The sequence below is a fragment of the Poecilia mexicana genome, unplaced genomic scaffold, assembly GCF_051168715.1.
Source record: "Poecilia mexicana isolate PSO_F unplaced genomic scaffold, ASM5116871v1 scaffold_15, whole genome shotgun sequence".
Lineage (NCBI taxonomy): Eukaryota > Metazoa > Chordata > Actinopteri > Cyprinodontiformes > Poeciliidae > Poecilia > Poecilia mexicana.
In genome coordinates this window covers 1,642,228-1,655,660 of record NW_028263384.1, presented here as the reverse complement: position 1 = coordinate 1,655,660, position 13,433 = coordinate 1,642,228, and the positions used below count along the sequence as shown (strand labels likewise).

The 13,433-nt window shown below is 40.2% G+C and overlaps 1 protein-coding gene across 6 annotated transcripts in view; it reads left to right on the top strand.

Annotated features, from left to right (window-relative positions):
- tnikb (TRAF2 and NCK interacting kinase b) overlaps positions 1 to 13,433 on the top strand; it is a 58,643-nt gene that overhangs the window by 4,813 nt on the left and 40,397 nt on the right. For all 6 annotated transcript variants that reach the window (XM_088013260.1, XM_088013261.1, XM_088013256.1 and 3 more), the window contains exon 2: positions 4,415 to 4,480. In XM_088013260.1, coding sequence (XP_087869386.1) covers positions 4,415 to 4,480 — 66 coding nt within the window. The remainder of the gene's footprint in view (positions 1 to 4,414; positions 4,481 to 13,433) is intronic.

Genomic DNA, 13,433 nt, shown 5'->3' with positions numbered 1-13,433 from the left:
TTTGGACAAAATTGAAGGTTTTTGTGCAGAATCAGTCATGGCATTTCCCTTAAAGGTAAGCGCGTGGTGACTGTTGTGTTGTTTTTAGTAGTTCACGTTTCTTTACCTTAAACATCACAATAAAAGCCAAAGGTCCCGTCCCAATCGTCCAAACTGCAGCTAGCTTTATGCTAACTGCATGTGAATGTGATGCAGGCGCGGAGATGAATGAATGAGGTCAGAGTTCAATCTGTTCAGCCACTTTAACCTTTGGAGTTAAGTGGAGCCTAAATATCAGCTCAGGTGTTTAAACATAATCAGGATTTTATTAAAAAGGTAAATGAACCTCTGAGTGCTTTAAAGGAGGCTGTGATTAATTATAAAGTCTTAATGGACACATTTTCTCTTAAAATTTAATTTGGAAACATGAAAACATGTGAATGAGTTCTGGTTTTTTAAGAGTTCAGCCACATTAAACTACAGCAAAGAGAACAAGAGAGAAATTAAACAGGTTTAATAAGCTACATAGTGGCATCAGGATCTATTTTATTAAAGGTTTTATTTTATAAAAAGGTTGATAAATGAACAAGAACAATTTCAAATGGGAACTTGGAACTAGTTCCAGGTGAGCTGATACTGCAGCCATGTTTTACTGATTTGTTTCTGTTAATTGGTATTTTTTAGTAAATTATCCAGTCAGATGAAATTCAGCTAAACAGAAATCTTCATCTTAATCAGAAATTATCAATAGTTTTCATCTGCATGGTGCCTTTTAAGCCTTTTTGGTCACTTCCAGCAGGCCTCAGTGCTGCCAGTTAGTTATTAACTCAAACACAATGGAAACGAATGTTTTATGCAAACAGCAGCAGCTTACGGCTGAATCCTCCTGTCCTGTGTTGGGAGTTAACCTGTAATCTTCCTGTGATCTGATGGTTTATGTCTGAGTCAATAAGCAGAAACAATGATGATGTAATCAACACCATGAAACCGTTAGCCGCCACAGATAACTGGATTTAACGGGATTTCTCTGAGTTCGATAAAAACAAACATGTCAGCGTGGAAATCTCAGCTGTGACAGACCTCAGTGTTGTGTTTTCTTCTGTGTGGCCTTACAGTGTAACAGGTAAACGTGTGCATGTGGAGGCGCGCGCACGTGCGGCTCTGTCCTCCAGGATTTCATGTGCTTGACTTTGACCTTGAGCGGAAACGAACGTGGCTTTTTAAGCTAATCCTTTTCAGGAGGATGCACTGTAATACGCTCTCCTGTGGGCGACTGTAACCACAGACACACACACGCACACACACACCACACACACACACGCACACACACACACACACACACACACACACACACATCACACGCACGCGCACACACACACCCCACACACACACACACACACCCCACACACACACACACACACCCCACACACACACATCACACACACACACACACACATCACACGCACGCACGCGCACACACACACACACACACACACACACACACACACACACACACACCCCACACACACACACACACACCCCACACACACACACACACCCCACACACACACATCACACACACACACACACACAGGTACACGTTAAGATCTGGTCTGTGTTTGGGGGATTTTATGGTTTTTAATCAACCTGGAAATAAGATTAACCTCTGTGTGAGTTTACCTGAGATATTTTTTACCTGAGTTTCATCAGACATGTTTAGAAAGAATCATACTGTTTAACTATTTGTTTTACCTTTGGTGTAGGAAATTTAATGCTTAATCTTGCTAAATTAACTGAAGTGAAAAGATAAAAAATATTAAACGACCATATTTTATTATCCATCCATCCATCCATTTTCTGCCGCTTCATCCGGGGTCGGGTCGCGGGGGCAGCAGCTTCAGAAGGGAGGCCCAGACTTCCCTTTCCCCAGCCACTTCTTCCAGCTCCTCTGGGGGAACCCCAAGGCGTTCCCAGGCCAGCAGAGAGACATAGTCCCTCCAGCGTGTCCTGGGTCTTCCTCGGGGCCTCCTCCTGGTGGGGCGTGCCCGGAACTCCTCACCAGAGAGGCGTCCAGGAGGCATCCTGACCAGATGCCCAAGCCTCAACTGGCTCCTCTCGACGTGGAGGAGCAGCGGCTCTACTCTGAGTCCCTCCTGGATGACCGAGCTTCTCTCTCTAAGGGAGAGCCCAGCCACCCTGCGGAGGAAACCCGTTTCGGCCGCTTGTATCCGTGATCTCGTTCTTTAGGTCATGACCCAAAAAAGCTCATGACCATAGATGAAGGTGGAAACGTAGATCGACCGGTAAATCGAGAGCTTCGCTTTTTGACTCAGCTCTCTCTTCACCACGACGGACCGGTACAGCGCCCGCTTCACAGCAGACGCTGCCCCAATCCGCCTGTTGATCTCCCGCTCCCTTCTTCCCTCATTCGTGAACAAGATCCCCAGATACTTAAACTCCCCCACTTGAGGCAGGACGACCCCCCCTGACCCAGAGAAGGCACTCTACCCTTTTCCGGCTCAAGACCACGGCCTCGGATTTGGAGGCACTGTTCCCCATCCCGGCCGCTTCGCACTCGGCCGCGAACCGCTCCAGGGAGAGCTGCAGATCACGTTCTGATGAAGCCAACAGGACCACATCATCCGCAAAAAGCAGAGATGCGATCCTAAGGGCACCAAAACGGATCCCCTCAACACCTCGGCTGCGCCTAGAAATTCTGTTCATGAAAGTAATGAACAGAATCGGTGACAAAGGGCAGCCCCCAATGTCCATGCGATATTGCAGAGTCGCATCAGCCAACACAACCCTACAACATCCAGAGCCTTAAGGAACTCCGGGCGGATCTCATCCACCCCAGGGGCCCTGCCACCGAGGAGCTTTTTGACCACCTCAGCGACCTCGTCCCCAGAGATTGGAGAGCCCAACCACGCCCCTCCAGGTCTCACTGTCATTGCCCACGTGAGCGTTGAAGTCCCCCAGCAGAACAAGGGAGTCCCCAGGAGGGGCACTCTCCAGTACCCCCTCTCACGACTCCAAGAAGGGTGGGTAATCTGAACTGCTGTTCGGCCCGTAAGCACAGACAACAGTCAGAACCCGTCCCCACACCCGTAGGCGGAGGGAGGCTACCCTCTCGTTCACCGGGGTAAACCCCAACGTACAGGCGCCAAGATGGGGGGCAACAAGTATGCCCACTCCTGCCCGGCGCTTCTCACCGTGGGCAACTCCAGAGTGGAAGTACGTCCAGCCCCTCTCAAGGAGACTGGTTCCAGAACCAGAGCCATGCGTCGAGGCGAGGCCGACTATTTCTAGCCGGAACCTCTCAGCCTCGCACACTAGCTCCTCTCCTTCCCCACCATATTTTATTAATTAATTGATTCAGCCTTAAGTTAAATGAACTACCTAAATGTGTTTGAGTGTTACGGCTACCAACTTTCTGTCCTAGAAGCTGCAAAGCTGAAAACTAGCTTTAGCATCTAGCTATGGCTATTTAGCTTAGCTCTGCTAGGTAGCTAAGTTCCTGTTTTAAATTAAAATAAATGTTATTATTAATTATTTAAATCCTACATCTACAGCTGTTTTCAAAAAGCCTGGTTGAAATTCATAAACATTTAAAGGAAAATTTGTTTCTATTTTCTCAAAGAAGAAAAAAAGAAGTGTTAGCTTTAGCCGAGGCTAACAGTTAGCTTAATCTGTGTCAACAGGGGTAGATAATCAGATTTAACAGATTAATGTGTTTTTATGATGAGATAAAACGGAAGGAAGTTATTCTGTTTATTTATGGCTTCATGTAGCTGATTATATATCAGTGTGGAAAACTAACTTCAGGTCAGATCACAAACCTTTGACTCCTGAGCAAAATGATTCAGAGGATTTGTTATAAAAACATTTTATTAAGCCAAAGAAGCCAAGAGATTAAATGAATTATTAGTTAAGTTTTTGATTTAAATACTTTTGAATGCTGTTTATTTTACAACATAAACAGAAGACGGTTAATTCTCACGGATTAATAAACTGATCAAACGTCTGAAAAGACAACAAGATGGTTGAAATGGAGTAACTTCTATCTTACACAAAACCTTCACTTGTATTTAAATTAAACTTTCTGAGTCATTTAAATATAAAGTCACCTGTAGAAAACATTTGTCTAACTTCATTCAGATGTTTTTTGGTCTTCTCTTCATGAAACATGTTTCACAAACGACACAGAAAGTTCAGTTTTGAGGGGATTTGTGACTGAGAACGGGTTGCAGAGTTTCCCTCCTGCAGGAATCGTTGTGCTGACAGGAAGGATCTTAAAGCTTCAGGTGTGCAGCGCCGCTTTAATCACGGCGTGTTTGTGTGTGAAGGTCAACTGGTTCTGAAATCCCTTCACCGGTTTTCCCTCCGCTCAGCCTCTGACTGCAGCTCGTCGCTCAGCTCTTCCTCTCTGTTTCAGGACCCGGCTGGGATCTTTGAGCTCGTCGAACTGGTTGGAAACGGCACCTATGGGCAGGTCTACAAGGTAAGACATGCAAAACCTAAAGACTCAGCTCTCTGTTCACCTCCTGAGCTCACTGACAGCTGCTGTATTTATTCATTAAAACAGAATCATTTAGTCTCCCTACTGGGGTTTTACACATTTATCTAAATTAGTTAATGTAAAGGAATCACTAAACAGAAGGTTTTATATTTTATATAACTCACTGATTGTTTCATATCCAGAGTTAATTTGTAGCCAGTTACATTTACTGGAGTAACTTTTTTGAAAAATTGCGTATTTTTACTATGCTGTACTTTTTAATTTTACTATAAAGTATTTCTTCTCTTACTTTAGTAAAATTTCTGGATTTTCTTCCCGCTGAATGAAAAACAAACATGTTTTAACCAGAAACTCACCAAACTCAGAAACACCTGCAGTTTTTATTAAAGTTTCTGAAGTTTTTATTGAAAGAAACTGATTTGGAAACATTTTCTTTTCTTATTTTTGTTTCTTATATGAATTATTGTCATTTTGGTTCTTAAAACACCAAAATTTACACTTAACTTTATATTTTGGTCCTAATATTTGACTTAAAAGGAGCTAAAATTTAAAAAATAGATTGAGAAAAATGCATTTCAGTTGAAGGTTTCAGTTCATGGAGTAAAACTACATTTAAAACAATTTAGAAAATTATGATGATGAAGCGATGTGGAGCTGGATAAACTGATGTTTTGTTGATATTTAAAATATGTTTTAATAGTTTTCTGAACTGAATGTATAATTTTATTTTTACGTGAAAAAGGGGCAGATATAGGTTTGTACGTGTTTCTTCTCCTTTTCATTCACATATTTTTTACATGAACTATTAATATTTATTACTGGTGAATTAAATTAAAAACTAAATGAAATGTTTGAGACTTTAAAGCAGGTTAAAAATCTTTTTCCTGATATAAATCTAATTCTAGAATTGCTCTGGAAACAGGCTGTTTCTGTTTCCTCCTCTCTGTATTATGACTTCACATCAAAAATCTTATTATCACAGATAAATTCAGGTTGTTATTGACAACCTGCCGGTTTATTTTTGTGGATTGTTTTACCTTGAAGGTAATTAACACGTCTGCTGGATGCGGCGAATCGATCTGACATTTCTACAAGTTGACACCTCCTCTGCAGAAAATGATTGATGGGGCAAAATTAACACAATCTGTGTGAGCTTATAAAAATAATGAACACATGAACAGAAACGGCTGAAGAGCTCGTCTGGAGCCACGCTGCAGTCGGACTGCTGGATTCTCATGTTTGACTCGTCATTCTTCAGCTGAATCTGGATTTTCTTCCTGATTTCAGGAAACCGATCCTGCACGGCCGCTTACTTCATGCAGTTTCTGTTCTGGAAGCATCAATTAGCTGTTAAAGATTCAGACAATTACACCAACTTCACGTTTTCTGTTTTATTTTGAAAACCATCCATCCGTATAGTTTATTTAATTAGCAGAAGTTTGCAGCTGGATCCAGAAACCGTTGATTTGAACGCTGCCAGTCGAACACATTTGATTTAGCATGCTGCTGTCATCATGTAGAGTTTTCTAAAAATCAATCTTCAGGACCAGAAAAACATGTTTTTTTTAGTTTGACAAATGACTGATAATGCACCGCAGCTGCAAATCATCTTAGCCCTGATTAGCTTTCACCATAAGACTCTCCAGGCTAGAAATTAATGAGAATTAATTAGCATTCTCTGTAGTCTCTGTAATTATCTCAAATTAAATAATTTTATTTCCTGGAAACTTCACGACAGGACTTCTGTTTTCAGAAATTATAATGAATCTGAAGAGACGTAGAAATTTTGATGTAATTTTTTCTCAAACATGCAAAAAGCCTTAAAAGGTGAAACAGAGAAAGTGAAAGGCTGAGCTGTAGAAACCGGATCAGGTTCTGGTGTTCCGCCTGTCCCTCCCCTCGGCTCCCTGTTTTTATTTTAACGCTGACGGCGCTGTGGCTTTGGAAAGAGGAAGAGGAGTCTGCTTGATGTTGCAAAGCTGCTCCTGCAGAGCAGCGAAGCGTTAAAATCTGTTAATTCAGGCGTGGAGTGAAGCTGCTGCGCAGGTTTCCTGCTGACTGCAGCCGTTTCGGTTTCCTCTTAAAGAAACATCTTCAGGTGGTGTTGGACCGGATAAGGAATCAGAGTTTACTCAGTCTGTTTTATTGGTCGAAAGGACGGATGTCGCCTTTATTTCAGCTCCCTGTGAAGGTTTTCTGTGACTACACTGTAAAAACTAGCAGGTTAAAGAAGACTCTCCTGCACTTCATTCAGTTATTTAAAAACATCAGAAATATACACCTGGGCTGAGCTTTTCAACTGAAAAATCCAACCTTCATTTGATAAGTAAACGCACCACAGTGAGCTGCACCAGCAACACTCTTCGTTGTGGAAGTTTTTACTGACAGAAGGAAACTCAAACTTAGCTGCTTTCAGGATCAGTGAGGTGTGAGGATCTATTTAAAATACACTTTAATTTTCTGACATGTCTGCAGCTCATTCAGGGAGTCATGATAACTGATGTTACTGGACGATAAATTATTCCAGAAGTTATTGTGATAAATGATAATATTGTTGTTTTCAGATCATTTTCAAGTAATAAAATGATCTGTAATAATAATGTCAAAGATCAATAAACTTTAAATTCCAGTTAGTATTTTACTCTGGATCTAGGAGACATTTTAATTTTACAAAATTAATAAACAAGAGAACAGAAACAACAAATAAAATGAATCGGTAAATCTCTGTAAACAAAGATTTTGTAGTCCTACTTAGTTTAACCCTCAGTTTCCTTCATTATGTTACGATCAGCTGCTGGAAATTTAACAAATGTTTCAGTTTTGGTTCGGGACCATCAGGGGTCAAAACGCCTTCAGGAGCGTCTTCTTCCAGGAACCCAGCTCTGGATTCCCCAAAGCGACGCATCAGCGCGTCACAGAGGACGAACATCAGGATGTTAAAATCCTGGCGCTGTTTTCGGGAAACGAGAAGAAGAAGCTGCAGCCACTGAGGTTTCCTTGGCGGCTGCAGCTTCTTCTTCTTCTTTGTTTCCTGAGCTGGTCTCCATCAGCCGGGACGTTACGCCGCATGAAGAGGAAGTGTTGCCTTTTCTCATGAATCTGATGGATTTGCTGATAAATCCCTTGTTTTGCTCTGAGCTAAAGCAAAGAGCAACCTTTCATCTGTGACCGCCCTGCAGTTAAAGAAGAGCTCTTATCTCCTTCAGATTCCCCCTGAAAGGCTTTAATTTGGAGACAAATGTTCGGATGTTGCGACGCCACGGCCTTTTGTTCGCAGAGAGGGAATCTTTTGTGATTCTACTTCCTGAAAATATCACAATATGTGACTCTTTCATGCAACCTGCAATTTCCAGGGTGATCTCACTGGGCGAAGAAGGAACCAACAAATTACTGTCGGGTTCCTCCTGAAACCAAAGTAAACAGGAACAAACAGGCCTTTTAGAGGAAATCACGCCGTGAACGTTGTGAGGAATTTGGCGTATGACGTGTAAACTAAACAACGTGACGCGTTTTTACCTCTGATCATGTCGTAATCTGCTCTCCACTTAACCACAGGTTGCAGTTTGAATTAATTACAGGAGCCAGAGATATTTCTGCAACCCGTGTTTGATCAGCTACAACATTTTACCTTTTAAATTAAATCTAGTTGGTATTTCTAACCTTGTTAGCTTATGGTCTCCTTGGTAACTGCATATTTTTGATCATTGTTTGATTATTGCTTTATCATTTTCTACATTTTTCCGCCTTGAAATTGCAAACTTATTTGATATATACAGTGTGTACAAAATATTTTTTTCTGTTAACCAAAATGACTTAATGTCACCACGTTCCCTTCTTAAATTAAATTCCCTTCTTAAATTGGAAATTATTACATAAATCACATTTTGGCTCCAAACTGGGTTATTCTAGACATAATCCTACAAAATAGAAAGCTTGGAGTAGGATTTTCTTGTAGATTTGTGATTTATAATCTGACTGTAATCTTTCATCTTCTTTTGAAATTCACAGTTTTGCATGTTTTTATACTTCCATTTGGTTTTCTAAAGCTTCTAAAACCATCTCAAGCGTTTGAAAAGAACTCATGCAGTTAGTTTTTGTTTTTGGTGTCTGGAAAAAGAGCCTTTCAAAAACCTTACGGAATGTAACATCACCTAGCAACCAACCTGTTACCTAGCAACTCCAGCAGAATTCCATCCGTTGCCTAGCAACACAGGTAGAGCTCCAGCACTTTTGCTCAGCTGGTTTTACTGCTGATTCTGCTGTACAATGGCTTCTGGACAAGACCAGTGTCTTGTTGTTGACTTAGCATCCAGAAACCACTTGCTGCATTCTTGTTTGTTATATTGGAGGCTCCACTTCTGCTGTTCAAAGATGTACGGCTGTATAGTTGCCCATCAGTTTTACACTCGTACGTGAAAATGGCTGCAAACGTTGAGTCGGGGGGCATGGCCAGCAGCCGCAGCAGCTTATCTGGATTTAGAGTGAAAACTGCTCTTTTTGAAAGGAGCTTAAAATAGATTCCAATGTCATCTAAGAATAATTTTGTGCAAAAAACGTAATAAATATGTTTTGTATAGGCCATAGACCAATCCTAACCTGTTCAAGGGAGAATAATAGGTCAAATTTAAATTAAATGAAGATTATAAGTGGCCAGTTGTGAGTGTTATCATAGAGGCAATTATATACTTCCTATATAATACTTCAATTATATAGACGCCCCTGGATTTATAAAATACAGGATTTCTATTACATACTCTTATTTAATGCTATGAATGTAATCAGCTCCATCAAAACACCAAAAGAAAAGGTTTTATTTGGTTTGTTTCATTGTGGAAATGTGAGATTAGGACAAAACATCCTGGGCTCCATGTAAGAATGTTATCTCTAAATTGTTACATGTCGCCTCGCTGCACTCGCCTGTTTGTCCAGAATGGCATCAAATGAAACCGAGAGCAACAATGTTTGCAACAGAGATCACTGCTAACTGGGTCAAGGCTGTTTTCTTCTCTCCTCTGGTCAAACAAGCTTCATTTAATAGCTTCAGGACTCATGATAACATCATAAAATCAGCTGTGGTTCATCTTTTAGGTTTGATAAGGAAGCTAATATGTTGTTACAGTAATTTAATTGCAAACTCAGGTAGAAGTGGATTGGTTATTAAATGGCGAATCTGTTGAAATCACTGCAGTTTTATCACATTTTTATAGTTCTTACTCAGCAAATAATCTACATCTGAAGATAAAGTCACTTGGATTTGAGAAGTCAGGTTAACAAAATATGATAAACAAACTCAAATTCCTCCAAAACTAAAAACACAACATAGCTGGATCCAACAGATAAATTCCTGTGCAGTTTACCGAGGCAGTCGAATGAAATGGTGAAGCCAGAAGCTTAAAAAAGAAACGGTCCTGACTCGAGGCGAACTGCAGGATGGACAGAAATAACAATCAAAAGAATGCAGATGTTGAAATTACAAACTAGAGCAGGTATGTGTGGGCAGCTAAAACCAAAACCGTAAGAATAAAATCAACACGATAACAAACTGGGTTCAGAAAATACAAAAACTAAACTATCCAAAACATTCTGATAAAAATCTGAGATGAAGAAGTGAAGCATGACATGAACACGCAGAGGGAGAGAGAGAAAAGTTCATGTCATTTATGACGCTGGGAGCTGGAAGAAGACGAGAAGACAGAAGAAATTACTTCCCCAAAATAAAACCTAAACATTTTGTTCTGAGCCCTTAACTCTGTCCTTCAGCATGTGGGGGCTTGTCCGGGATATTTATGTTTCACAGTTTGCAACAGATCCGTAATATATATTTTTTTGTTTGTTTGTTTTCACTCAAATCAAACGCTATACAAAAAAGAAAACATTATTATTTAGCCCATTTCATTCTAGTTAACTCTAATTACAATTTAAACCCAACTTTAGTCATAGAATAAACTCACTGATAGAAATAACTTTGCTGGACCACATTTATCCACATGAACTACCTACAGTAAAGTTCATGTTCTGATCTGCAGGAAGTTTTCATTCCTGAAACAATCATCGCCTGATTCTCCAGTGGTTGGCTAAAGCAGGAGGTTTTACAGACGTTTTGCCAGGACTTCATGGAGTCTGATGGGGTTTTAGTAAAACTCTGTCGGTTTGCATGAGATCAAGAGATCGTATCGTGTATTTTATGGCCTGCAGAGGGACATCAACGACTCGTTTCTAAAAACGCCTTTAACGTCTAAATAATAATAAGGTCCATTCACACCAGCTCTGTTTGGTCTGTTTTAATCCAGTCCATTCGTCTAGTCAAAGTCCAGTTTGTTTGGGAAGGTGTGAATGCGTAATTGGACGAAAAAAGTGAACTTTGGTTTGCAGGGCATTCTGGGTAAACACAACCAAAACTATCCTGCTAGCCTTGCGCTAGCAGGAGAAACGGCTCGTAGTCAAAAGAGAAATCCTCCAACCGCTAAGATCTGAGGCCTCCTCATTTTTGTTTCCATTTGTTGAGGAAGGAAGTTGCGCTCAGTGCCTTCAGAGGTTTTTATGTAATTTCTTTCAGTGGTTTTTAGTGCAGCGCCCCCACTGGCGAGGAGGGAAACAGGTTTCTCATTAATCAAACCAAATTTATTGTTCTATCAGGCGTGAAAACACAATTAGAAACCCATCTCTGATCTGCATAAGACCAAAATTACATCCAAATAAGACTGATTCTTTTTCTGAATCAGTAGATTTTAAAATGATAGTTCAGTAAAAAGTGTTTTATTCAAAGAAACCAGAGAAATGCATCGTATCTTCATTTAAACGAGTAGCTCCTGCAGTTCGCAGCGTGACGTCAGCTGTCGGTTTCTCTTGTTGAATTTATTGCGACTGACTCGTCATCGTGACATTGTTGGAGAATCCGTCTCCTCAGCAGCAGAAAGGACTCCTGTCTGCTCGATTTGGTCAAATTAAGACAATTTCTCAAGCGCTTTGAACCATCTGAAGATGATCTATTTCCTCTTCTAAGAATAGATTCGTAGTAAAACAGCTTCCCTTTAAAGCTGCTTCTAACTCAGAGGCTGACGGATTATCTGACCTTCAGCGTCTCGCTGCAGAAACAGCATGAGGGAAGTAAAATCCCTCAGTGGGAACTGATAGATGCTGTTTCTGGTTTGTTTTTGAGGTCTGGAGGTTTGAGTTGTGCAGACAAACTGAAATGAAGGCGGCTTTGTGTCCGTCGCCGCTCTGGGCTGATTTCAGGATGTTTCATTAATTTCTGGACCTTCCGGAGACGACAGGTTCACACAACAGTTGGGATTAAGTTTCTGTGAACGATCACAACATTATTAGCTTCCGCCTGGAGAAACTGTTAAAAGATGTGAGCTGTGTGAGTCGTGTCGCACTGAAAGTTTCTGCTTTAAACAAATTATACAACCAGGACCTGAGAGACTGTCAGGGAATCCAGAGCGAGGTGAGCTCAGGCAGATTTCTGGGAATTTAGTGCCTGGACTGAAACAATCCTGTTGCAAACTGAGAAAAATAAAAGCAACTACAGAAAGCAGAGTGTGATTCATCTGTGAAGTATTTTTAAATCACTGCCTGTATTTCAAAGACTCATTAATCATTCCCTTCCAGACACAAGTACAAACAAAGTTCTGGACTCTTCAGCTGAAGTTTCCTGCAGTTTCTGCTGATTCCTGCTTCAACTTGATGCTGTTCAGGTTTTTATTTTAACAGGAACAGTTTTAGATTTGCTGCTGATTCACCTGAATATCTCCTCTGTGAGAAAATAAGTATTTATATTCTTGTCTTAAACTGGAAACCATGAGGAAATTTAAAACAATTTAATAGATTAAACTACATGGTTTGTTCCGCCAATCCTTCCAACATTTAGCTAAACTATGAACCACTTACAGTACAGTACTTACGTTAGCTTTGGAGAGGCTAACAGCTAGCATGGCTGGGCTAACCCACGATTTGTACCTTTTTCTTTAAAGAAAACTTTATCAAGAAAATGATTGGCATATAATATCTGTAAGTAACATGACTTTACATGTTTACTGCAATCCAACATGACATCAGCCATAAACATGCTGAATTATACAGAGCTAATGTTAGCTTCAAAGTCGGCTAACGGCTAATTTTCACCTCGTCTTTCAAAACCTTAAGCTTCATTAATTAGCTCCCATTTAAAAAGGTCATTGTTTAAACTCTTGGACTAGATTATTCTGCACTAAAACCAGATATTTAAAACCTAGTTTGTGATTTATGAACTTTCATTAATTAGCCTCTCAGCCTCCTTCACGTTGCCAGACAGGTTCTGTTTTAATATCTGTCAGTAATCATGTCTGGGTGGGAAATTTAACTCACCTGTCCAAAAAAACCCTTTATTTTATTGCAGTTAATTCCTAATTTAATACCGGGGGAAATTATAATTTCCCTGAATTCTTGAAATCATAATTTAAAAACTGGGTTTTGGATTTACTGGGGATGTCTTTGTCTAATATTGAAACATCTAACTTTTGACCTTTCTGGCTCCAGCCTGTTAGCTCTACATCTTACATAGCTCTGTATTTATGTTGAAAATTGTAGCTATGTTTCCGTTACAAATATGTGCAAAACTTTGTCAATGATAATGTAAAAAACAACAACATAGTTTTGCAATTGTACGTGTTTCCACTAAATAACAAATACAGTTGAAATGAAGTTTATTCCTGTGATGAGTCGTTAAAAAACACGCTTCTATCTACTTCCTGTCTGTCTTTGTGGTTTTCTCCAGTAGTAACATCCTGTTGTTGATCATGTGACTCGTGTGATGAGGAAAGTGTTTCCATTGCAGTTCTGTGAAATAAACCCTCCTCATCCTAGAACCAAAATGTTTTATTGAAAAACTAGAGTTTTTTTCAAAATTGATGCATTGCTATTCAGCAAATTTATTCTCAAAAACTCAAATTGTGAA